The following is a 27,124-nucleotide window of genomic DNA, read 5'->3' as shown; positions in this document are numbered from 1 at the left end:
TTAAGATTTTATTTATTTATCAGAGAGAGAGGGGGAGAGAGCGAGCACAGGCAGACAGAATGGGAGGCAGAGGCAGAGGGAGAAGCAGGCTCCCTGCTGAGCAAGGAGCCCGATGTGGGACTCGATCCCAGGACGCTGGGATCATTACCTGAGCCGAAGGCAGCTGCTTAACCAACTGAGCCACCCAGGTGTCCCCCGAGGACTCCTTTTAATGACTTCTCTGAAAGAGGCTAAGTGATAAATGGGCATCATATCAACCCCAAGCTGAATGGTCAAACCGTTGCAGCTCTGATGTCCAATTTCCCCACATTAATTACAACCAAGGTCAGTCAAGGTCAAGTGGGGTGGCTGATTGTACTCTCAGAAGCAAAATTTGAGATCCAGTTTCTCACTTGCCTCAATTTGCATCATCCAGACATTTTATCCAAGGATCTGATGCTTCAAAGCTGGAACATTTTAGCTCAATTTACTTTTTGAGTTGGCTGCTAGGAAGTTGGGCCAGATTTGTAGCCCATTTCTTACATGCATTTTGTGCGCCAAACTCACTCTTGGTTTAATGTTGTTTTTCACTTCCCCTTTACCTAGGTCGTCTTACTTAACCCATGTAAACTTTATCATTGTGTGTGGCTCTTTAAGCCCTCTCTTAAGAACTTTTTGGGATGAGGCAATGAATAAAGCACACTTTAGATACATTTCACTATATATCACAGGCTAATTCAAGTCAAAGACCTCAGAGATTTAAGAAGTGGTAATAGAGGGACATCTGATTGGCTTTGCCAGTAGAGCAGGACTCTTGATCGCAGGGCCATGAGTTTGAGACCCATGTGTGTGTCGAGATTACTTAAAAAGTGGCAATACAGTCGAACAGGTAAGGGAATTAAGAGGTACAAACTTCCAGTGATAAAATAAGTAAGTCACGAGGATATAATGTACAGCATAGGGAATATAGCCAATAACTTTGTATAATGACATACGGTAACTAGACATTGTGGGGATTTTATAATGTTGAAAAGAAGTAGCATTTTTTAGCAAATTCATGTTGTCCCCAGGGCAAAATTCAACTTACAAAAATCAATTTGGAGAGTGAAAAGTAAATGAAAGATGGATTCAATCTGCCCCAAATGAATGTTCCCAGAAGCTTCTAAAATTTCGGAAAGGTTCATCAAAAATGGAGTCACTAGGATTTAAAAAAAGAGTCTGACTGGAAGGGTGCTTGGTCATGGCACATTATGGCATACAGGATAACCAGAGGTGGATTCTTTATTTCACAAGTTTCAAGATACAGTACAAAACGAATCTGTACATCTCTCTATTAACAGGATTTGTTTACACAATTATATTACACTTCACCAGCCTTTATACCGTATTTAATTAAATACAAAAAAAATTTACAAAAAAGTCTACCATGGTGTTCCTTCCAATGCCAGCTTATGGTCTTTTTAAACTTTTCCTAAATATTCATAGTGGTTATACCTTGATCATATCGACATTATGGTTTCTTTTTTTTAATCAGAGACTAGTGTCACCTTGTTGTCATTCCAGACAGGAAAAACCGTGCATGTGAGATGACTTCCTGCACATGGCCAGGATATCCTTCTCATGCACACAGAATTGGGAGTTTTGCTTTTGCAAACAGTCATTTGAAAACACAAATCATTTTTACTTGGGATATTTTAGATCTTCTTGAAATACCAAGTGAAAGGAGAATTTTAGCTTCAAGGACTACTACACATTCAAAAATCAGGTAGTGGCTCAGACAATACGGTGTTCAGAAATTTTCTATCTTCTTTTATGCTGGAGAGCAATGACTGAGGAAAAAGATTTTCATGAAAACAGAAGTTTCTTTTGCTTTATTTCTTGCATTCTTCTAGTCATAATATTGTGCAATACATATTAAATTCACTTCCAGAACAAATACTAGCTGTCATTGGGGCAAAAGTAGCCTGCATTGCTTTTCTTGGCAGGTAAAGGGGCTGTTTATCGGACGCTGTTTGTTTTGAAATGTGCATGTGAAACATTAGTCCAAACCTCTGTATAGGAAGTGTTCTGTGATGGAGCTAGACACTAATACACATGCTCCACACACGAAGGGTTGTGGTCTCCATTCACAGGCTTGCATGCATACATCCAAAATGCTGGTTTGAAGAACAAATAGAAGGAGCAAAGAAAGGAGGGGAAAATGAAACAAACAAACAAAAATCCTATGCAAAATACTCAAGTTTCTTGGAGGCAACAGCAGCTCTTTAATTAAATAAAGCATCAGATCATGGTCAGATCAGGGTAGAAGTTTCTACAGCTTCCCAATGGTACGGAGCTAGAACAGCTTAGCAGTAAAACTTTCGCAAATTAACCTTATATGCACAAGGGTAACAAAACCTCAAGTGTATTAAGGTAAATGATTCCAAAGTTAATCTCATTCACGTGCTAAAATAATGAATCTTGGGGAAAAAAGGCATTTACTTTTTCTGTGCCACTGAATATTAACCAAAAATAAGATAAGCCTTACTCTGAAAACAGAAACAAAAATTTCAACTACAGAAAGAAAAACAAAAAACCCAAACACCAATGCTACCTTTGTAACATAAAACAGAAGCAAATGGATGGTCTCAAGTCTCTGAAACAGTTGACTAACCACAAACCAAACGCAGAGGAGAATATAAGCTAAGTACTACTGTAGTCACCTTCAAAGGCAGGAAGACAGGCTAAAGGGGGTCAGGAGACAGGCCGCCACAGAGAAATGAAACTGCACTCAATCTGCTAACTCTAAATTCTAACATTAAAACTCCTGAATCCCGGAGTTAGTTTAATGTCACTGACATTAACTAGCTTTAGTTACTGTCATTTTATTCAAATGGATGCCATTTGATTAGGTAAGTATTGAGCATTATTTTAGGAGAAACACCAAACCCAGTTCCTACTTGCCTAGGTATTATGTCCCACGAACAGAGAAGAAAAAGGGAGCAAAGTATTTTGAGACAGTTGTAAGGACTGGAGTCATAAAGCCACAGAATGAAGTTATTCTAAACATACTGTTCAAATTTCCCGGAGCAAATGACCCAGGGAGCAAGGAAACAAGCCAGGAAGAGGCTAGGTAGAGTATACAAAGGACAGGGCAGGTAGTGGTCAACTCGCAGGAGGTTTGTTATTGCATGAAGAACATGACCGTGCCTTCCATTAGGTAGCGCGCGCTGCTTTCGGAAATGTCTCTTCAAAGCACGAGTGGAGGGAGGTAAAGCTAGAGATAAAAAATGTGGCTAAAGAAATCAGGTGGATGGACGGTGGAGGGGGAGAAAGGGAAGCTCGGTCATCTCGGAGGCTTTGCAAACATTTAAATACATTAAAACAGTTCCTTTGAAATGAAACGTGGCTGCTCCCGTGAACTCTACTCATCTTTGAAGGGTGGGAAGAGGCAGTGGTGAAGACACCAACACACTGCACCAACTGCCCTCAATCTCTCTCAGCTTAAGAGGTCAAACCTGTCTTACTATTTAAAGAGCCTGCCCAGAGCAACAGGACCCTCTGGAGGGTCTAACCTCCTACCTCTCGGATATGCTCCTAGACACATGGTTCTGTGGCCACCTCTTCAAATTTGGAAGCAATTATGTGGGAGTCAAGTTTGCTTACCAGGTTTCTCATAATACTCTAAACACACACAAAGAGTGTATGACTTCACATTGAAAGCCTTCATGTTCATTACAGACTCATTAAATCTAGTTCCAAGTACAACCCCAACTTCAAAAACCAAAGTCTTACAACTCTACAGGTAAACTCTTCAAGTTTTCTGGCAGATGAGGGATTATGGAACAAAAGAGTAGAAAGGTTACTATAAACAGACTGAGGTCAGGAGGCAGAGAAAGCCTGCTCAGGTACTAATGTAGTCTCAGACTAGACATAGGCTGGTGAATACCACCATCTGACAATAAAAAGAAATACAAATTCGGTGTAAGTTTAAATTTCTTCATTTGGAGGATATGTGAGGTCCTCGATTTTCGTTGTTGTTGCTGTGCTCCACACTATTTGACCAGGCAATTTTCAAGTGTCATAGCCTTGATTTTCCTACAGTTACCGGTGGGCGGGTGGTGCATAGGATAGCTAAGGAAGTGGCTGACTTTCTACTGAAATAGAAAACTGCAGAAGTAAAAATCGACCTGAACAGCATAAACAGGCTTTGGCTTTCCTCAACCACTGAGTTTAATGCATCTTAGATTCTCTGAGTTTCAGTTTGATAATGGTAGTCACTGTAGGCCACATCCTGGCAATCGTGTTTCAAATCTAGAGAATTCAGGAGGGTGAGATCTGTTCTTTTGCAGTAAGAAATGCAAAGGAAAATGGAACAAATGCTTCATCTTTCGGGCAAGTGTGTCTATCTTCTTGGTACCCCACCCAGAGTACTTTCATATGGTTTTCTAATTTCTCCCACTTAGTCCATCCTCTGGCTTCTGGATCAAGGCTCTGTATACTCAAAACAAACAAGCAAATTACACTGAGTAAGTGGGGGCAAATTCACATGTTAGCTTAAGGAGTCAGTTCACAATGTTTTATATATTCCATTCCAGAGAAGTGAGTTCACATAAAACTCTTTAACACGCCTTTCAGTCTCTGAAGGAGAGCAGTATGGTAGAAAGTAGGACAATCACCAATAATAAGAAACCTCCCCAGCCTTCCCTTTTAAAATAACCAATATGTTGAGTATGTATATTTGAATGTGGATTGGTAAAAGTTTCTCAGTTATTGCAGTTCTGAAACAATCTGAAGACTTTGTTTTTGTTTTTGTTTTTTTACTTAAAAGGCCAAGTTCTGTTTTCAGACTTTCAAACATGTTAAGGTTAAACTTGCGACTAACTGGTTTGTCCTTTTTACAGTGATCAGTTTTTAGTGTTGATGCATAAGACCTTAAAGGTGGTTGACAGAAGAACTTATGCACATTGAGAGAATGACCGAAAGGACCCAAGAAAGACAGCTGGGTACAGCAGACATTGAGTGTCTCATATGTTTCCAGAAAAAAATGGGGGGCCCACTGAGAGCTGTTATTCCGAACGGCACTGAAACAAACATTCAACTCAGTTTAGGTGAGAGTTACTTATCCCTGAAAATAAAGGCATCAGATTCTAAGCAGCTTTAGGAATTCAATGCTTCCTTGTGCCTCTTCCAGGAGGTGACCGCTGATCCGAAGTCCGGTATCAAATGCAAGTGTTCTCGGTAAACAACTTCCTTGGTTGTCACTGCTCATGGCTGGACATGGCGGCTGTTACTGAGGCGGCTGCTGCTCTGGCGGCCCCTCCTGCTGTGCTGGCACCGGCCGGGGCCCCGGGGGCCTGGGCAGAGGCATGTCTTGGTGCTGCCTCTGCCTGTATGCTATAACTGTTCCCAAGAGCAACGCGATGATGGTCATGAGGTAAAGGTCCCACTCAGGTCCCAAAAGCTGGTCCATGTCAAGCTGGGTGAACATATCTCGAATCTTAATGAGAATAATATAAAAATCATTATGATCACTAAGATGGCAGAGAAAGAACTAGGAAAAAAGTTACATCACAAATTAAGAGATGAATACAGAACTTATTAAAATCATTGGTTTTAGGAACACTTTGCAATGCAGTTTAAAAAAAATGGCTTTAAAAGCCTTCAACTGAAACAAAAAATAATGCTGTCTCAGGAACGGAGTTATTATTTTTTAATAGTAGGTAATACAAGTATCTAACAGGGTTCCTTTCCATCAGTAATCCAACCCATTCGTTTCCTACCATTTTTCACGGAAAATATTTGCAAGGAATACTGGGGATAGGGAGAGCCAAGGGGGGAATGATCAGTATCCTGACACGCCCGTCACCCAGCTGAGCACCCTGTTCTCCTGACCGCAGGAGACTTCACATCTTCTCTCATGTAACTGACAATGGTAGGAATCCCAGTGTTCAACAGCTGAATGACTAGTACTTTTTAGAGAGGATTTAACTAAGTCTTTAACACCTGAATTTGAACTTAAAAGTTATGTTCTACGTCTATGATACTTTGTTTTAAGTGTCACTTAAGAGAAATCATCACTGGTATTTTTTGACTGCTACCTACCTACAAAGGAAATAAACATGGGGCATAATCCTTTAGATGAAATGAAGTTATATTTAAAAATGTCCCCATCATATATATATTTGTAGGTGCAGGTGCTAAATTTTTCTGGAAAAAGATTATAAGAAACTCTTAACCGTTTCCTGGGGTGGGACCTGTGATAGGAGATTCTGTGTTTTCTGTATTGTCTGACTTTCTCATTCTTATCTTGCTTATTACTCTCTTTTTTTTAGTTGGAGTGTAGGATGGTAGGATTATGGAGCACTTTACCCTCTTCTTTATACTTCTGAATTAAAAAAAAAACAACAAAGATTGAATAAGGCATGACCAAATCCTAGACTATAATCAGCAGTTTCTTAGTCCTATAAACTGTGAAAGAAAAGTGTCTGAAATAAACCTGAGAGAAAGAGCAGGCCGCCCCACCGTTAGCTTTTCAATTAAAGGAACAAAGACTGTTTCCATTACTGGAGGGTACAGCACGCCTGGTTATGAATTTGCTGTGACAAATGTACAAGCAATCCGGAGGATGGAGTCTGACACCTCTGGCCCCGGAGCACCAAGCACGGAGGCCCTTGGCGGCACAGGATAGGGTTAAGGAAGGAGCATCATGGACTCCAATTATATCTGTGTCACAGGAGGAGAAGCCCATTCTGGAATTGAATACTGATGCTCTATCAAGCTGTCCTGAAAGATTTACAAAAGGTTAAAATATCCTCCTATCCTGGTCTGGAATGAACTGAAGTTAAATAGCTCTTGATTCAGCATACATCTTAGGACTTTCAGAGTTAAATCCTGTACCATTATGAGGGAGCAAGATAAACCATATGTAAAAGAGGAGAACCCTAGAGCACCTACCCAGAAATACAGGTAACTGAAGTCAGTGGTTTTGAAAGGAATGGGGAACCCGCCTCTGATCTGGGTTCTACCAGTAGCTTATTTAAGTAGTTCAAAGTAATTTTATAGAACAAAGTTCTAGTGGTGTTTTAAACATATTTCACACTAGGAGAAGAACCTGAAGTACAACAGCCTGGGCAGGTTCTCAGGTTCTACTTCTTCCCTTTTTAAAACTTTTCTTTTAAGGGACTGCTCTGAGTCACTGCGGGGCAGTTGTCTGACTTACTATTTACTGAATTTAGTTAACTACTCTTTCAGATCGCCAAGGGTTGGTCTCAGTTTTCTCTAGACCAGAAGACACCTGCATCAATGAAAACTGCTTCAGCACCCAGAGCCACTGTCCAATGCTACCTGAGAATGGACTGCTCTGTGGTTGCCGTCACCCCATGCCTGATGCAATATCCTGGATTTGCCTCGGGGGAGAAGGGACGGCACCAGGACACTCCTCCCCTTCCCCTGAACTTTTGAGATACAAACCTCTGGAGTGAGCAGCTTACGTCATTTATATTTTAATTACAAGAGGCATGGAGGGTGGCCTGAATGGCTCAAATGACCAACTCTTGATTTCGGCTCAGGTCATGATCTTCTGGTCTCGGGATGGAACCCAGCTCAGGACCCACAGTCAGCAGGGAGTCCGCTTGACGATTCCCTCCCCTCTGTTCCTCCCCCCATTCATGCATACTCTATCGCTCTCTAAAAAAAGATTTTATTTATTTATTTGACAGACAGCGATCATAAGTAGTTAGAGGCAGGCAGAGAGAGAGGAGGAAGCAGACTCCCTGCTGAGCAGAGAGCCTGATGTGGGACCCAATCCCAGGACCCTGGGATCATGACCTGACCTGAAGGCAGAGGCTTTAATCCACTGAGCCACCCAGGTGACCTAAAATAAATAAATCTTAAAAAAAAGGGAGAGAGACATGGAACACTTACATTTGTTTCCCGTATGTACTGCAAGAAATACACCACACCCAATTTGCAGAGTGCTAAGAAGACTGGTACTTGTGCATCTGGGCTGGCTTCAGCTGCCATGTCATAAAAACGTTTTGCAAGGTGAATGTCCTAGAATATAGGCAATAAATCAGAATTCATCTCTTGTCAAAGTAAGTAAAAATATTATTTAGTTTATATATTTGGAAATCAGTTTATATACTTAGAACATTTATTTTACCTTTCAAATTTTCATTTTAAGATTTCCCGTACCTAAAGGAAAAACCCAACCTGTAACTGGGTAATATTTAATTATCTGCTTCATTTCAAAAAATTTAACTGAAAAATTTTAAGATTTAGCTCATGTTCCTCCTGCCTCATGTCCTACTTGCCATGCAGATGTGCTGTCTACAGCTGCTTTCCTATGCATAACACAGGTCAGGCTCAAGATTTCCAGGGGTCACCTGTAGGTCTCAAGTTAATTTTTCTTACTTAAAACTTCAGTCAGTATAATCAGTTTCTGGTTTCAGTTTGGAGCGGTGATCTTCAAACCTGGTAACATGCTCACGATTTTTCAGAGCTTGCTTGCTTGCATATATAGTGTTAATAAGGGATTCCCATTCTGCATTTCCCTGCCTTAGACATATTTCTGTAAAAGGTGAAACAAGTCATTATGAATTCTGGTCCAGACTGGAGTGTTCTGCATGCAGATAAAAGCCAAACTGCACAGTGGGATGCTGTGAAATTTTCGTTTTACAACCTCACCTTTTCCATGCCCTGACTATTGTCAAAGACCAAACTCCAAGGAAAGAATTCCATGAGGCATGGGAAAGAGAGGCTAAACATTAAAAAGGACTTTTTCCACATAGTTCAATATAAGCATTTACATTCAGCTGTTCCCTAAACTGTCACTAGGGTGTGTCATTAGTTAAAAAGAAGGTTCTCTTCTGTTACTAACAGTAATAGTACAACTTGATTTTTTTAAAAAAATATAACAAGTTTTTTTTGGACTGCCACATTTTTCAAGATCATGGACCAAACTTTATGTGGTAACATCGACTTCTGTGTGGGTGATTTAGTAATTAAATCTTATCAATTACATTCTGATTTACTCCATGTAACCAATCTTCATTTAACCCTCAATATTTTTCTAGCTGTACTAGATGCTGGACTGAATAGTTTTTAGTAGTATGAGTGAGTGCTTCTTTCTCTAAAAAAAGGTGACCATAATGTCTTACAAAAATTAATGGAATCATTTTGATTTTTATATATGATTAATTACTCTTTAAAGCTGCATCCCAGAGTTCCCTCCCCCAATTCTTATCTATGAAATTCTGTGCTTATTATCATATCATAGTCTTTATTCACAAGAATTTATATAAGCTATACATTATATTACAAATTAAATTATGAGAATACACATTGATTAATTTTCTTGGCTTCTAATCTATTACAAAAACAGACTGTTAGAGTTCCATTATTTTAAGTCTGATTGCTTTAGGTAAATTATTATGGACTGTATTCCATAAAAACTGTAACTTATGTGCAATCTTTATATTAGTCGCCAAGCACATATTAATTTTATTTGAATTTTAAAAATGAAGTCAAGAAAATAGAATTAAAAAAATGAAAAAACGAAGTCAGACTTGCTGACAGAGACAAAGTCTGGTCTGGCTGACTGGTCTGTCAACTAAGAGAGGCTTCAGTAACTTGGTAACATGGCAGACTCTTCCTCAAGCTGAATGCACTTGGCCTGCAGTTCCACAGTCTTGATAAAAACTAATATTTAAGTTTCTAACATTAATATAAATGTAAAATATAAAAATCTACATACTGCAATTTAAAAATTGAATATTCAAATGTGGTAAAATAAAAGGCACTTGATCAAAAAATAGTGCATTAGCAAAATGAAAATGAACAACTTGCTTTTAAGCATATTAGGTCAATCAAGTATCTCTAAGTGATAGAGGGAGGAATATAATTAGTTATTTGATAAATCTTGGTAAAACTTTTTGGTACTCCACCTAGAAGCTGAGAAAGTGAATGGTTCCAGTGACCAGGGAATAAGTACATCTTTTGCAAGTCTCTCGTTTCCAACTCTTTGCTTTCAACAAGATTGAAGGGGGACCTAACCAAGTTGTCAGTGATAGATCGCTGGAAATGATCTTAATGACAGATCACTCTGATTTCCAGCATATGTTACGGACTAAATGTTTGTGTCCAACCTAAATTTCTATGTGGAACCTCTACTCCCTTATGTGATGGTTGGGATTAGGAAGTGAGTCTCTGGCACGTTATCAGGATTAGATGAGGTAATGAGGGCAGAACTCTCATAAATGGGATTAGCATCCTTCAAAGAGTCTTTTAAGTGCTTGCTGCTGCTTTACCGCTCTCTCCTCAGGTAAGGACCAAAGCCAGAAGATAGCCGTCTCTGGCCCAAGAAGTAGCGCCTCCCCAGGCACAAATCTGCTGCCACCCCACACTGTAACTTCTCAGCCCCCAGAACTGTGAGAAATCCTGTTATTTAAGCCTCCTGAAGAAGACAGCATGTAGCTCTAAAGCAGTTTAAGGAATTAAGTGACTTTGCTATAAGATTCCTCCCATTTGTATATACTTGTTGATGTGAACAAGATTCCAGGCATATATTTATAAAAATGAAAAATGAAATTCATGCTAAATCTACTCAATAATCTTTAAACTAATTTTTAAAAGAGTCTCCATTCATCTCATCAAAAGATACAAGTTCAGTAATTACCACAAAATTAAAATTTTTGTGAAATTTATAGTATTATGTTGATTTATTCAATACTGTATTGATAACTAACCAACTATGACTAATAATATCTCGTGAATTTTTTTTTTTATGATTTTATTTATTTATCAGAGAGAGAGGGGGGGAGAGAGCGAGCACAGGCAGACAGAATGGCAGGCAGAGTCAGAGGGAGAAGCAGACTCCCTGCTGAGCAAGGAGCCCGATGTGGGACTCGATCCCAGGACACTGGGATCATGACCTGAGCCGAAGGCAGCTGCTTAACCAACTGAGCCACCCAGGCGTCCCAATCTCGTGAATTTTTCTTAACACTTAAGCCTATGATCACAGGAAATAAAATTTAAAATTTGAGTTCAACATACTTTGTTTCAGATTAAGTATGATCGACTGATCAGTAAAATATAAATTCAGGAAGAAAAGGAAAAGATATCATTTTCATTTAGTAAGTTTGCTGTGTATTAAAAAATCAATAATGAAGACATTAAAATTTTGGTATTTAGAGTAATTCAATCATTTTTTTAAAAAGTGTTGGTGCTTCATATAGCTAAAATTTAGAACCTTTGGAGCTTATGATGAAAAAAAAATTTTTTTTTTTTTAAAGATTTTATTTTTATTTGTCAGGGAGAGAGAGGGAGAGAGAGCGAGCATAGGCAGACAGAATGGCAGGCAGAGACAGAGGGAGAAGCAGGCTCCCTGCCGAGCAAGGAGCCCGATGTGGGACTCGATCCCAGGACGCTGGGATCATAACCTGATCCGAAGGCAGCTGCTCAACCAGCTGAGCCACCCAGCAGTCCCTGATGAAAATTTTTAATGCCAAATTAAAAATGTGTAGGAGAAAACACAGTTTTTCAAAATCCCATTAAGGGCATAAAGGCAAGAACATAAGAATGGTTCTAAAGAATGTTAGACTATATTAGAAAGGCAGAAGACTCAGAAATACATTAATCAGTAGCAAATGTCTTGTTTCAAAATGAGAAACAATAGAACACGGTTGAATACGGACAGATGGTTACTCAAATAATGAGTTACCGATGGAGGCAGCTCTGTATTTCTGTTTTAATCAGTCTGTTTTTGGCTCACTGTCCTAAACATAGCAGTGTGTGTTTGATGATGAGAGATGGGCTTCTGAAATATTATAAAACTGTCTCATAACTTAGAACCTAAAATCTGAGCACATTCCAAAGAAAGCCTATTTTCCATAAAAATGCAGACGATTCCCCCAAATCACAATCACACCATTCAAACATTTGTTTTGAAGCAACACTCACCTGCTTAATGCCTAGTCCTTTCTCATGCATATATCCCAGATTAAACATAGCTTGTGCACTGTGTTGCTGCTCCGATGCTAGACGATAATGAATAAATGCAGTCTCGTAGTCTACGTCAGTGCCAAAGCCATAGAAATGGTAGTCTCCAAGCTTAATTCTAGCCACGGTATAGCCTTAAACAAAAATTAAATGCAAAAGTGCCAATAAATAAAGTGTGTTTTAAATAGACAAAGTGTTATTTCTCCTCCTATTAACATGTTTACATAAAATAGACTTTTAATTTTTAGCACATAAACTTTACAACTAATCCTTTAGCCAAGCTATAAATTCATTAATGACTTAAACTAGAAAAAGGCTTTTTAATAGTCAACAGGAGGTAAAACAAGCTGGGCGGTAGTCCCTGTTTCATCAGCCTGCTCTTCACATGAGCATGTTCTTGTCTATCACGCATGTACACTGTAAGGTAGTTCTCCTGGCCCACTGTTCAGGTTTGAAGAAGGGATGACCAGGCAATGTTGAAAGAAGTATACAGAAAAAATATTCAAACAGAAAAAAGGGGAAAGGTTAAAATCTTTTGGGGTTTTAGACCAGTATTTTATTATATATTCTACTCAATTCTCATTTTACGCAGCACACTGGCCTCAAACTAAAAACCAAAGAGTAAGCCATAACACGATATAAATGTCCAGTACAAAGACCTCACAGTTCAATTTAGGAACCTGGGCACTAAAACTTCTGCTTTTTTTTTTTTTTAAGAGTTTACTTATTTATTTATTTATTTTATTTTATTTTGACAGAGATCACAAGTAGGCAGAGAGGCAGGCAGGGGTGGAAGTAGGCCCTCTGCTGAGCAGAGAGCCTGATGTGGGGCTCCATCCCAGAACCCTGGGATCATGACCTGAGCTGAAGGCAGAGGTTTAACCCACTGAGCCACCCAGGCGCCCCTAGAACTTCCGTTTTAAGAATAACTAACTCGTGATACAAACAAGGTAAGCCATATTGGGTCTGTCTGCTTAATTTCAAGTTGGCGAATGACATTACTCAGTTTTTTGCGGGAGATAAAGCAAATTGGAGACCATGGAGAAAGGTCCCCGGGGGATGCTCTTACCCAGAGCGGAGCGGCCACTCACCTTGCGAGGCGGCCCTGTTCCAGTGCAGCAGAGCTCTGGGGTAAGTCTCGTTCTCCCCCACAATGGTGGCTTCCCCTACGGGGCAGATGATATAAATACAAATCAGGCACTTAAGAAGGACAGGCACTGGACTTTTAGGTTTCATTTACAAGCCAGGGTGTAAACATTACTTAAATAAGAATTGGGATATGGCAAAGACTGAACGAAAAAATCATTGTATTGACATCAAACCTGTATTAGAATAAAATACAGAGTTCAAAGGACTCACTGCCTCAATCCAGGACGCATTATTTCCTGCAGCACGCTGGAGGAAATAATTAGTTCCACAGAACTAATAAGGAGACTAACTACTGAGCTGCTTCTAAGGACCTATGTATCGCTGGAAAAACAATATTGTTATATGTGCTGTATTTTGAAAGATGGATTTACTAGAAGAAGTTAACTCTGTGATGAATGGCAAATCGATTTCTATTGTCAACTCTAACATATAAAACTAAACTTGGCTGGCTTCGGGAGCTGAGGGAAATGACTCAAGCATGTATGTTATTCATGTCTATTTACAACAATAAAGAAGTTTCTTTGTGGCTTTCCGCTTTAAGCATGAACAGATGATGGGATGTGAGCCAAGGTGGGGCGGCGGTGAGCCTTACTCTGATCGAGAATGAAGGCTGCATTGCTCTGCGCTACCTCGTAGCCCTGTTCGGCCAGCAGGAGGTACTGGATCACGGCGGCATTATAGTCGCCGTCTTTATAGCTGTTATAGGCCGTCATAAGCCTCTCGGACCAGCGGCCTCGTTCACATACATTCTTGAACAACTGTGAGAAGAGGAGAAGAAAAACCCGTAAGAAAATAAGGAACATATGCCAGAAAATCAGTTTTGCACTTTGGCTTCCAGTGACCGTTAGGCTACCTCTGAATCTCTGGCAGCTTAATTAAATATATACAGAAGTCTGGGATTTTATTTGAAGCTTTCAGTTTGTCTTTAGAAGAGGCTTATAAAAATAACAGTAAACAATTATATCCATTACTCTCGCCAGGCACTGTTCTAGTGCTCGCTTTAAGTACAGTATGTACAGAATTCGCCTTAAAGCTCCCATGAGGTCATGGGGAACATTCCATGAGGTAAGTCCTATTAACGGCCCCATTTCACAACCAAGGAAACTGAAGCACAGGGTGGTCTGGAAATTGCACCAAGCATTCATCAAATGCCAACCTGAAGTGCCACTTATGAGAGAGCTAAAGAGACGTTCCTTTTGGGAGACAACAGCATTCCCCTCTACCACAATCATTCAACACAGACTTTTTTGGTGCTGCTTCAGATGCTTTCCAGGTGCTAGAGAGTGCACACAACACCCCCGGTCCTTATAAACGGATTCTAGTGAGGAGAACCACATGAGATCAACAAGCATGACAGTGACACACCGGCCCTGAGTCTTCCCTCAGTGTATCAAAGCTAATAATGGGTTGAGTTTGTTTCTACTTGAGACGAAATCATGGCAAAGAAAACCAGAATTCAAATGACAGACTTTCCACTGGAGAGAACTGATGTCCTGTGTATGAGTCTGTGGAAAAGCCCTTACCTCCACTGCAGTGTGACACGATCGCATCACACCTGTGCCGCTGGCGTGCATCTGTGCTAGGTTATAGAAAGCCAAGATATGGCCTCCCTGAGAAGCTAAATTAAAATACTTCAAGGCCTGTTTATAATCCCTCTTGACTCCAATGCCATCTGTAACGAAAATCACACGAAAGGTCAGAAATAGTCTTAAAAAAGATTTAGCTGAAGCACCAGAGAAGCCTTACATAATGAGTAAAATTAAATGAAATTCAGAATTCTTACTCAGGAAAGATGTGAATCTTACTAATGCAGATTAGTATATTAATACAGATTAGCATAATTTACAATGAAAAACGAGATGCACAAATCACTGAATTGGGAGAATATTCATCAGCCAGAATGCGATAGCTCTCATTTCCATATCACAGTGGCATCTAGTGGGTAATGAGTAATGCGGGTCTTGGGATATCCAGCGTTTGATGCCAATGTTACTTACTATAGTACATAGAGCCGAGCTGCAGTTGCCCATCCACCCAGCCTTGCTCAGCAGCTTTCTGGAAATACTTTAGTGCGAGATCATAATTCTGCAGGAAAACAGGTCACATGACCACACGATGAGAAAACTCAAAAGGCTGATCTACTCAGAAGTTAGAAGAGTCATTCATTAAAAAGAGTTAACAAAACACATACAAGATATTCTCAAAGAGCCATTAAAAAGACTACCTTCTTTTTATAGTTTTTATAATATACAGATAGTAGTCTATATCACAGAGGAGTTAATATATTTAAGACTGTGAACAATTCATTTGTTCACTCTCAAAAAGCCTACATAATGCTCATTCTGGTTCTTTGGAAAAACCTTGGAACACAAGACTAGAACTTGAGAAACACTTGTATCTTTCCTATTAACCAAAAAATCTTTTTGAAACGTCAATTTTTCTAACATTCAATAAGGAAAATTATTCTCTCCTCATTCATTCTTTCCCTGTGTAGCTTATCAAATACTGTATGATTATTAGATTTCAAATATTATACCTATCCATGGAGAAAAATTAAAACAAAGATCAGTACTGAATTTTTGTGTCCTAAAATGATAGAAGGAATCAAAATGAGAACACACTACTGTTTTCTCTGCTATGGAACACCTATAGATTAGAATCCTAAACTTAACTACAGGCCCATTAAATACATTTGACTTGGAAAGATCATACAGAGAAGAGGGCAGCAAGGAGAATCTCGGGGCGTACGACATGAGGAAGTAGTACAGAAGGATGAGAAGCAATGGCCTAGGAAAACCAAGAGAACCTGCAGAATTCCAGGGCAGAAAGAGTTTAAGTGACATAGAATCAAAAAGTCAACAGGAGTTGACATTTGGGAGGTTACTGGTGACCTGCAGAGAGCGGTTACCTGGGGCAGAAGTCTGACTGCTAAGAGCTAAAAAGTGAGTGGTAGTCACTAATACAGTTCACTCTTTGGAGAAACCTGGCTTTGTAGTGAAGGACTGGAGAGAAGAGAAGTAGTAACTAGAAGAAAAGGAACAAAACAGAAAGATTTTCTCCCTTGAAATGGGAGAAACAAGCATTTTCTTAGGCTCAAGTGAAGAAGCCGGGAGGGAGAAGTCTTGGAGAGATGGAAGCATAGGTGGGGTAGAGAGCATAGACAGCATGAGAGACAGCTTCACATCTTCAGTAAAAGTGCAAGACATAGAGCCATTCGAAGACGGCAGTTAGTATGGTGGGTACTGGGTACTCAGAGAACAGTAAAAGTTTCAGCTTTTCCTATTTCAGTAGATACTTCCCTACCTCACCAGCTGACTGCCTGCCTAAGTCAGAATGTTAGACTAAAAACTTACAACTTGAACTCCTCTTCCATAGAGGTAAGCCATTCCAAGTCCACTCTGTCCAACTGGGTTGCCCTGCAAACCAGAGACAAGAGTGAAAGGATTCATTAGAAAACAAAACAAAACAAAGAACAAATAACAGGCAAGATTAAATAACTACCAAAGTAGTAATTTACAAGCATATTCAAGAAATGTCTTTGCGTTTTTCAATTCAAAATTCTCCTTTCCATCAGGCTAAATGAAATACTGACTTTCAGAGATTTGGGGGGGAGGGGGTCTTCAGTAATTTGCTGAAAAAGAGGAAATAGTACATTTATCTAAAATTAAATTTTGGTGACTTACCTTATGACCACCTGTTCCACGAGTTTACGAGAGAAAACATGACTACTGTATTTCTTCTTCTTAAAATTAAAAGTAGGTCACTTTTTGGGTAGTTTTTCATTGGTAACCTCCCTCCCCAATAAAGAAGGAGGATGCCATTGTGTAAAGTCAACCACCAGGTAAAACAACAATATTGGGATCAGGTGGCAAAGATAACACTTAAGATTACTGGAGTGCCACAAAACAAAGATAATCAATTGTTTTAAGACCTGAAAGAGAAAAATCTAAAATTCAAACTAAACTCGGACGGGTAGAGGCATCTTTTAAAAAGTGTCACAGCGTCCCCTTGGGAAATACTCAACTGACATTTGGAACTAAAGTAATACATAGCCGGTGAGGAAATAAACGTACACACTGGAGGCATAGAGTCTTAAAAATTCATATATAGGGGCGCCTGGGTGGCTCAGCGGGTTAAGCCTCTGCCTTCAGCTCAGGTCACAATCTCAGGGTCCTGGGATCAAGCCCCACATCAGGCTCTCTGCTCAGCGGGAGCCTGCTTCCCTCTCTCTCTCTCTCTCTCTCTCTCTGGCTGCTTCTGTGCCTACTTATGATCTCTGTCTGTCAAATAAATTAAAAAAAAATAAAAATAAATTCATATATAGTTTTCTCTGGGGCAAAGAAAGCCCAAGTTGTATATTTATGATTATCAAAAGTACCCAGTACTTTCCAAAAGGAAAGCTCAAGTTGCCATACAAATATGGCAAAATCATAATATCTCTCTTTGCATTAGTAAAATCAGTATTTCTCCAATGAGGAAACTTCTCAATGAAATTGAAACAGAGGTTTAATATTCAATCATTTGCACCCTCCAAATAAATTGCTGTTTATTGGAAATATTTTTTTCTAGCCAGTCCATTCCCATTAATCTCATCTACATAAGTGCTTGCAGTCATTTCAGGCACGAGTTGGTTATGACTAATCCTTCAGTGTAATAAACTTACTTATTAAAATAATAATAATATGGCACACATTTCAATACACTGAGTCATGAGGTCTTACCATGTCAGCAGCTTTCTTAAAGTAGTGAAGAGCTGTCTCATTACTTTGTGGTACAATATCACTTCCCTCTGAATACATCTGAAAAACAGAACCTAATTTTATTAAAAATTATACCCTTCTCACCTATAATGTATTTCTATATCATCTCATTCTGGTTTTTGTTAAGTATCATGAAATCTTGGAACAGTTTAAAATTCCCCATCAGATATTTTAAATTTAAAAGTAAAACCTTTAAAGTAAACAATATTATTATATCCTCTTTGTCATAACAAATTTGTTACTTTTCTATAAACATGAATATATTAAAGTCAGTTCACAGATCAATCTCAGGAGGAGAAAACCTTTTATTCAAGGTGAATCTTTTCTCTCACTCTATCCCAGGGCAGTCAAATGGCTGGAGAGTTGCTTGGGGTCAGTGATCACACGAGAGAAAGGGTGCTACTGACAGTGCCCGCTTCCCTCTCTCTTCCACCACGACTTCCCTCAGGGTAAGAACTAGGGTAGGCCTTAGGTTCAGGAAAAGAAATAACTGAAAAGTTATCTTAAGGTTTCAAGCACTAAATGACTAGAATACCAGGTACAGAACATGATAAAAGGTCCAAGAGAAAGAAGAACAGAATGACTGAGGCTGTTTTCATCCACGTATACATTTAGAAAAGGGCAATGAAAATCTTTTTCTGAGATGGGGTTAATTAGGAATTCAGAACAAGAACTGAAAGGGCTAGAATGGAAAGCTCTTAAAGGCTTAACAAAAATAGATGGGGAATCCCGATTCTGATGCAATAATAGCGGGGACGTCCACATGTTTGGTTCTCAGGCCCCAAATAACTGGTTGTGATTATGAGGCAAATACTGATAAGATTTTTCTATTTGTAAGAACCTTTGTGACAGATTTATTCTACCTGAGCACCCTAACCTTAGGATTTAGTTATGGATGAAAATATCCACTGATTTATATAGTATTTGCTTTCAAAATAATGAAAAAGGAAGTTTTGAAACTGTGGCATGTTACATGGAATCTATTTGTTAGGTTTCTAGACTTGAGTGTTTTCCTTGCTTAGAAAAGAATTGCATTGACGGCTGGGTGATGGCCATCACACTGAAGATAATTAAAGCCTATGGACAGATTCCAACAAACTCTTTGTTTGTTGCCTCTACTCATTTGGAAGACAGGCAATTATGACAGACTCAGCAAACAAACCCCCACAGCATAAAGAAAAAAAGTCCTCATTATTGCATATGATACACACACCTCAATGATAGTTAACTTCAAAAGGAAATTAACATACCGATGAGGAAATGTTATTTCTTTACGTTACCTAAGAAAATGCCTGGAAGTCGCACTTACCATACCATAAGACACAATATCCTTATATTGGAAATTTTATTTCCAGTTTACTTTTGGTAAACTGTAGATTGTAACTACAACATCTGCTTATTATGTAAATACCTCTTGTTATTATGTAAGAGTTCACAGGGTGTACAGTACCTTTCCCAAGAAGGCCATGGCATGTGAATTGCCAGCATTAGCTGCTAAATTGAAGTAGTCGAATGCTCTCTGTAAGAAAAGAATTTATTAAAATAATTAGTTTTTATAGAATCTGCCTTTCGCTTTTAACCAAAATAATCATTTCAGGAACATTCAAAAAAATCTTCTAATATGGCAGCATCTCAGTTTAAACTGCATTATGACATCTCTTGGGTGCTCCAGGTACCCATCCCTCTTCATGCCCAATCCATCACTGAATTCTGTAAACTTTCACCACCCAACTCCTCTTGAATCAACCCATGATCTTCCTTCCACTACACTCCTAGGCTAAGCTATATTATCTCACATCTGACCTTCTGGAACTCCCCTCCTTGGTCTCCTTGCCTTTAGTCTTCAGTCACCCAAAGCAACAGTTCAAAACACTTAACATGCTGGTCCTTACAGTCCCTTGATATTTTGCAGGGGGTCTACTGGCATGAACAGACACTGCTTACTTCAGTACTGTTCAGCTTGCTCTCTGCACTCTGGTCCTTCCTGCCTCAGGACCCGCCACCTCCTGCTTATTAACCTTACTGGACCCTTTCATTCTCCTTAATAACAACAATCACAATTTATTACACGTTTGTTGGTGTGATCATTTAAAAAAAAATCCAATATTCTAGTTCTATTAAACTTGAAGCTCTGCAAAGACAAAAAGACCAAAGCTATTTTATCTAGCATTGTATTCTGAATGCCTAGCAGTGAACAGGCACATAGCAGGCGCATTAATGAATTAATGCAGTTCTGTACTGGGAACTCCTTTTATCCTTCTGAGAAGCTGGTGAAAAAATTTATTGTAGTGGAGGTGTTTTGCAAGTAGGCAGCACATACCAAGGATATCCCAAAACTTGTATAAAAGGCATGCAGCAGATTGTTCTCTCACCTGACATTTTTATTAGCCAGTTCATCTGGCCTAATGACATATATTTGAATGACCTAAAGACAATGAAAGTAGTCAAAATGCCTCCTGACTTAAAACAAACAAACCAAGCATGGATATTTGGTAAAGTTTTAAGTGATAAGTGTATTTTGTTATCATCTACGTCTTAAAGTTGATGGGATATGGAAATGAAATAACCTTAATTAGAATATTTAACTGTTATGGCAGAGTAATAGTTTTATTAGTCTGACAAACATTTACCAATAACTCATTATGTGCTAGGCATTGTCAGGTGCTGGGAATAAAGTGGCAAAGTCTTGCTCTTCTGTAACTTACGTTCTAGCAGAGGAAAAGCCTTAATTACATAATTAGCAAATTTACAATGGGTAACGGCCACAAATACAGATTTTCGGAAATCGTAACTGTGGTACATGACCTATTCTGGAGTGGGGTTAGGAGTCTAGAGAAACATTATGGGAAGAGATACTGGAGTTGAATTCTAGAGGATGAGTAGGAATTAGCTACGTAAAGAAAGGAGGCAGGATAATATTCACTCTAGACAGAAGGACTAGCATTCCAGAAATCCCAAGGTAGTTTCTTCACCTTTTCAAAGACCCGAGAAAAGGTCCATGTGCTTGTGACTCAGAAAGCAAGGAACTGGTGAGCTAAGCAGACTGGTACAAATCCTGGAAATCATGTTAAATAAAGGTTTTGGTTTTCAAGCGACTGGCAATTATGGACCATTCAAGAGTTTATTTTATTTTTTTAAAAGATTTATAGAAAGATTGATTTATGAATGACAGAGACGCAGCGAGAGAGGGAACACAAGCAGGGGGACTGGGAGAGGGAGAAACAGGTTTCCCGTGGAGCTGGAAGCCTGATGTGGGACTCGATCCCAGGACCCTGGCCTGAGCCAAAGGCAGACGCTTAGCGACTGAGCCACCCAGGCACCCAGGACCACTCAAGAATTTAAAGCAAGGGAACCACAAGGTGTGTGGTTTACAAACACAGGCTACTGCTTTTGAAATGCAAGCAGGAGATGACTCACACAAGGTGTACCGATGGATACAAGTGAAGAGATGAGCAAGATTTAGGGCATAAAGTGCACAAAAGCTGGATACAGATCTGATTGCTATAGTTGTATACTCCTAATTTCTCACAAACTCAACAATGATTTTCCTCAGTTCTATGAAATATTTTCTTTTTTAACGATTTTATTTATTTATTCATAAGAGACAGAGAGAGAGAGAGAGATAAGCAGAGGAAGAAGCAGGCTCCCTGCGGAGCATGCAGCCCAAGGCAGTACTCAATCCCAGGACCTTGGGATCATGACCTGAGCTGAAGTCAGATGCTTAACTGACTGAGCCACCCAGGCACCCCTGAAATATTTTCTTTTTTATTTATTTATTTTTTAAAAGATTTTATTTATTTGTCAGAGAGAGAGAGAGAGTGCGAGCACTGGCAGAGGCAAAGGGAGAAGCAGGCTCCCTGCCGAGCAAGGAGCCCGATGTGGGACTTGATTCCAGGACACTGGGATCATGACCTGAGCTGAAGCCAGCCGCTTAACCAACTGAGCCACACAGGCATCCCACCCTTGAAATATTTTCTAATAGAAATTTTAAGACAAACTTCTACCACATACCTATAGGAAACCAAGTTACTGTGTATGTATTGTTGGCAATATTGAGAACTAGACTTCAGAATTTAAAAAACCCTTCCCACCATTATGAGGTGGATATAATCACATTTTTCTTATTTATTAATCAATCAATTTATTTTTTAATTTTAAGATTTTATTTATTTGACAGAGAGAGAGAGAGATCAAAGTAGGCAGAGCGGCAGGAAGAGAGAGGGAGAAGCAGCTCCTTGTTGAGCAGAGAGCCTGATGCGGAGCTTGATCCCAGGACCCTGAGATCATGATCTAAGTCTAAGACAGAGGCTTAACCCACTGAGCCACCCAGGTGCCCCAATAGTCACATTTTTAGTCTTCAGTTTTTTCAAGGGTTAGTTGGATCTTGAAAGATCATTTGTGATGACTGTCTAAGTAACAAACTTGATACTGTCATTGATAGGAAATATATCTAGAGCATTGTTTCCTTCTACACCGTGAAGTACAAAGCCCTGGGAACAAGAAAGTTACCTGATGATTTTGTTCTACTCCACGCCCTCCATGCAGATGCAGTTGCCCCAGACCAACCTGAAAATTAACAAAAATGAGCAAAAGTAAATGGAAGCAACTGGTGTGTCATTAAATTAGACCAATAAGAAAACATTTGGTCATAAAAAGGTTTCTTTTTAGAATTCAAAAAAGTGAAGACTTAGTCTTAATTCCTGAAGATATTACTCTATTTTAACCTACATTTTTTAAAAACTGAAAATGCCTGCTTTTAATTACAAGGTATCTTTCTGAAATAAAGATGAAATGAAGGCGACTTCAGGCAAACTAAAACTAAATTTGTCACCAGTGAACCCACTCTGAAGGAAATACTAAAGGATGTTTTGTAGGAGGAAGGCAAATTATCCCGGGAAGCCTGAAGATACAGTAAGAAATAAAGAGCAATGGAAAGTTAAACTTATGAATGTATCTAAATTATATGCACTGTATGTAAGAATATCTTGCACGATTCAAAAATATATAAAATTAAAACCATACAGAGTTGTCTAAAGTCCAAGAAATGGCAAAAGTGTTCATTTATATTAGACTTTGATAAAATAGTAAAACAAAGTCCAACTATCACCTTAGGAGAGGGGAGGAGGTATAATAGCAAAAACAATGAAACCAAGAGAATGTAAGGAAAGAGATATGAAGCAGCATGGAAAAGCAAAATGAAAGAAAGCAAGCAACACAGAAAATGTAAACAAAAATATATTATTCATTACTTTTAATTAAAAGACTGTCAGAATGGATTAAAAACTAATAGTCCAATATGCTTCTAAGAGACGTACCTTAAACATAAGAGGTTGAGTACAAAAGATAGAAAAGATCCTCCATATGAATATTAACCAAAAGAAAGTGGCATAGCTAGCTAGTATCAGACAAAGTACAATTTAAAGCAAAAAACATTTCTGGAGATAAAAGAGGACATTTCATGATATACAAGCTAGTTTAACAAAAAGATAACAGTATTAAGTCTATATGCACTCCACATGGCCTAAAATGCATAAATCAAAATTGACAGAAATAGAAGACAGAGACAAATTCACACCAAAGTGGGCAATTTAGACAATGCTGTCTCATTGCTGGATAGAAAAAGGAGGCAAATTTAGTAAGGATTCACAAGATCTGAACAACAGGATTAAGAAACATAACTCAACTGACACAGAAAGAATGATACAACCAAAGACTATAAAATTTACATTCTCTTTAGTAAACAATATTTGCCCAAACAATGGACCATAAAGCAAGTCTCAGCAAATCCAAAACAAATAAAATCATACATGGCATATTCTTCTTCTTCTTCTTTTTTTGTTTTTAATTTAGATGTAGGCTCCCCACTGAGCAGCGAGCCTGATGTGGGGCTCGGTCCCAGGACCCAGGGATCATGTGCTGAGCCAAAGGCAGACGCTTAACTGACTGAGCCACCCAGGCACTCTCGGGAGGGAGAATCTTAAGCAGACTCCGCAATGGGTGTGCAGCCTGACATGGCACTCCATCTCACAACCTGAGCCAAAACTAGGAGTCAGATGCTTAACTGACTGTGTCACCCAGGCGCCCCCGTACAGTGTATTCTGACCACAGTGTATTAAGCTAGAAATCAACAGAAAGGTTTAAGTAATAAATCTTCCCTTTATATGAAAACTAAGCAATTCACTTCTAAAATTGCACATGGATCAGAAGAAATAACAATGAAAATTGAGCTGAATGTAATGAAAACTATAATAGCAAGAAAATGTATTCAACCACGTATCAAGATCTATCAAGTTATAGGAGTTTAAGACAGTACTGATGCACAAGACATGCAAGAGAATATGAACAGGGCATTATTTGCAATCACCCAAATCTGGGAAGAGTAAAATGGGTAAAAAAGTTGTGGGATTTTTATATAATGAAATACCATGGAGCAATGTAAATTAATAATTTCAGCTACATGAAAACACATGGGTTAATTTCATAAACATAATGCTGAGCAAAAGAAGCTGATACCAAAAAATGCTGTATGATTTTTTTTTAAACATAAAATTCAATTTTTTTAAACATAAAATTCAAAACCAAGCCAAAATGGTCCACAGTGTTAGAGGTCAGGTCAGAAGGGACTGCTGGGATGCTAGCTGTGCTTCATAGGAGGCTCACTTGTGATCAAGCAGGGGGCTGTATGCCTCAGATTTATGTACTTTTTTGTATTCAAGCTGTAGTTCCAGTAGTAAAAAGAACAGAATTATATACTATACCACACATGGAGTTTTTTAGCTTGAGTTTTCCACTGAATACACTGAAGTCAGCTTTCCACAGTTAAGTAGTATTCTACATAATTTTTAATGGTTGCATAAAATTCCACTACATGGAAGTGTCATAGTTGAGCTAAATAATTCCCTATTTTGGGGCATTTAGATGGTTTTGAATTTTAACTGGCTTCTGATATAAAAGAAAGATGTTTAGTTAGACAAGATTATATTATAATTATATAATTTATAATTATATATTATATTATATTATAATTTCCATGAACTAAAATTTTTATTTTTCACTACAATTTTTTTTAACATAGGATTCCCTTCTGCTAAGTTTTAAAATCAATTGTTCTCAGAAAGTATCATCTCTCTATATATCTAAACCAGAAAAGACTTCTAAACTACACAGAAAAAAAGGCAGTCCTCCTTTTTATATCAGGATTATCAGCCCATGAAATAACAAATTATACATGGTCCTTTGACGGATATAACATTCAATTTACATTGAAAAAGACGACTTCTGTCCTTGATCTTGAGAAAATTAATGAACAAAAGAAACATGAAGAGTAAATGGCTCTGAAGGGCATCTGAAATTCCAAAAGTTCCAGAAACTTTTAGAGAGTGGCAGTTTTCACCCTTGGTGACTCCAATAAGAGCCTTCATCATCAGTAAGACACTGTTCTGTTCAAGCGGCAGCTTTCAACCATGGTGCAACTTCCTGGACAGCTTCTATGAACTATCAATGCCTAGGCTACATCCTAGATGAATCTAAGTGGGGACGTCTTGACAGTCTGAGACTCTTGGTACTTTCAAAAATGGTACTTGTCAGGTGATTCTAACATGTAGTTAATAATGGCTCAGAGCAATGGAAATGTTTTTATGCATGCAAGTGTTTGCCCCAAGACTGTAATATATAATACAGTGACATACGCCATGAGATGTTTAAACACATACCTGTGCTTGTACATCCCCTTTTTCTGCTAGGAACTGATAGTATTGAATCAAATCTTCTTCCAGCATTCCACTATTCATTCCTGGATTTTCCACCTCGTCAGGCAGCCGTATTCTCTGTACTACTGAGCCTCCTGTCAGCGAGATATCACTAGCAACTGAAACAGGGGGATGAAGTAATAACATGGAGGAAGGTCAGAAGGATTGTTCCACAGAGTAGAATTTCAGCTGCGCAACACTGACAGACACTATGCTAACAGTAATCTATAGATTATACAAAATAGCAAGTCTTTTCCACAAAATATTAAATAATATTAAATAAGTGGTACCCAGAGCATGCGTGCGCGTGCGCACACACGGAAAGGAGATCTTCATCAACTAGTGTAAAGATCATTCCACGTAAGAGAGTCGATCGTGATTATTTCAAGTAGTACAACAAAAGCAGATGTATTTGAAGTTAATTCCATTCTGTTTTTTGTTTCTTTTGATAAGGTGAAAGGCAAAAAAAAAATAGATACCGTGATTGGCAACAAGACGATAGTGAGTCAGTGCCGATTCACAGCTCTGGAGGACTCCGATGCCAGCCCAGTACCGATAACCCTGTGAGATAAGCTCTAGTGAGAAGACTGCAGGCTCACACGCTCCACTGGCATTCTTGATGGAATGAATAAAGCCACCCGCGCTCAGAACATACTTCCGCAGTCCCTTGATCCCAGCACATTACCACCTCATTTATCCTCTTTTAGGTTCTGAGGTAATTTATTCAGCAACTCCAAAAACCAGAATATAGTTGAGAACTAGGAAGTAATGAAGTTCCCACAGAAATCAGAACAGATGCTGTGAACTTTATGGATGAAGTGTGTGTATCTCACGTGTAAGAGAAAATTACTTAGGTTCTTGCTTAGAACACATTCTAATCTTATTGTAAACCTGATTTTAACGAAAATGGGTTGATCTACCAAACCAGCAAAGAAGCAACAAATCAGTAAAATAGGGAAGATGAGAGACTACTAGGAGCAGGCACAGTAACATGAGCAAAAAATGGTTTCAGCTTGAGGAGGATAGCTAATTATAAAAAACAGGGGAAAAAAAAAAAAGTAGAGCTCTCTTGAATCATTCAGCACAGACTCAAATAACTTTACAAACTTTAACAATCCTTTGGGCACTATTGTATAATAATGTGTATAATATTTAATGTTCTTATTCTGTAGCCACTGTTTAAGAAGATTGGTAAATAATAAAAAAAAAGATATAGGTCAGAAATATTTAACATACTTTTGCCATATAAAAATATACTTCAAATTTCTGGAAAATTCATCTAAAAGGAACTTTTCAATTACTGTTTGAGGAATAAATGTTTCCACCAATGATAAAAGCCAATGGGGAAAAAAAAAAAACCTTCAAAATTAGTGAGAATGTTTCAGAAAGTTGGGAGCAACATCCTTATTTCTCACTGGCTTAAATTACTTCAGCAGTTTACATCTGTCACAGATGACATCCAAGCTCCTTGATGAATTTCCTGACGTTCTACCTTCCAGCCACACTAAA

General features: G+C 38.7%; 1 protein-coding gene across 1 annotated transcript in view; it reads right to left on the bottom strand.

Moving 5' to 3' along the window:
* Positions 1-1,242: 1,242 nt before the first annotated feature.
* The window catches only part of SEL1L (SEL1L adaptor subunit of SYVN1 ubiquitin ligase), a 54,841-nt gene continuing 28,959 nt past the window's right edge, over positions 1,243-27,124 (bottom strand). Inside the window, exons 9-21 of the mRNA XM_059373582.1 lie at positions 26,095-26,176; positions 25,580-25,734; positions 22,377-22,433; positions 19,318-19,386; positions 17,829-17,906; positions 16,461-16,523; positions 15,105-15,192; positions 14,631-14,779; positions 13,700-13,865; positions 13,050-13,124; positions 11,920-12,092; positions 7,885-8,013; positions 1,243-5,458 (exon numbers count right to left, since the gene is read on the bottom strand). Of these exons, the coding sequence (XP_059229565.1) occupies positions 5,249-5,458; positions 7,885-8,013; positions 11,920-12,092; positions 13,050-13,124; positions 13,700-13,865; positions 14,631-14,779; positions 15,105-15,192; positions 16,461-16,523; positions 17,829-17,906; positions 19,318-19,386; positions 22,377-22,433; positions 25,580-25,734; positions 26,095-26,176 (1,494 nt within the window). The 3' untranslated portion in view covers positions 1,243-5,248. The remainder of the gene's footprint in view (positions 5,459-7,884; positions 8,014-11,919; positions 12,093-13,049; positions 13,125-13,699; positions 13,866-14,630; positions 14,780-15,104; positions 15,193-16,460; positions 16,524-17,828; positions 17,907-19,317; positions 19,387-22,376; positions 22,434-25,579; positions 25,735-26,094; positions 26,177-27,124) is intronic.

The sequence above is a fragment of the Mustela nigripes genome, chromosome 13 (genome assembly GCF_022355385.1).
Source record: "Mustela nigripes isolate SB6536 chromosome 13, MUSNIG.SB6536, whole genome shotgun sequence".
Taxonomy (NCBI): domain Eukaryota; kingdom Metazoa; phylum Chordata; class Mammalia; order Carnivora; family Mustelidae; genus Mustela; species Mustela nigripes.
Note: the sequence above shows the minus strand (reverse complement) of the source record. Positions and strands in the feature narration are given on the sequence as shown.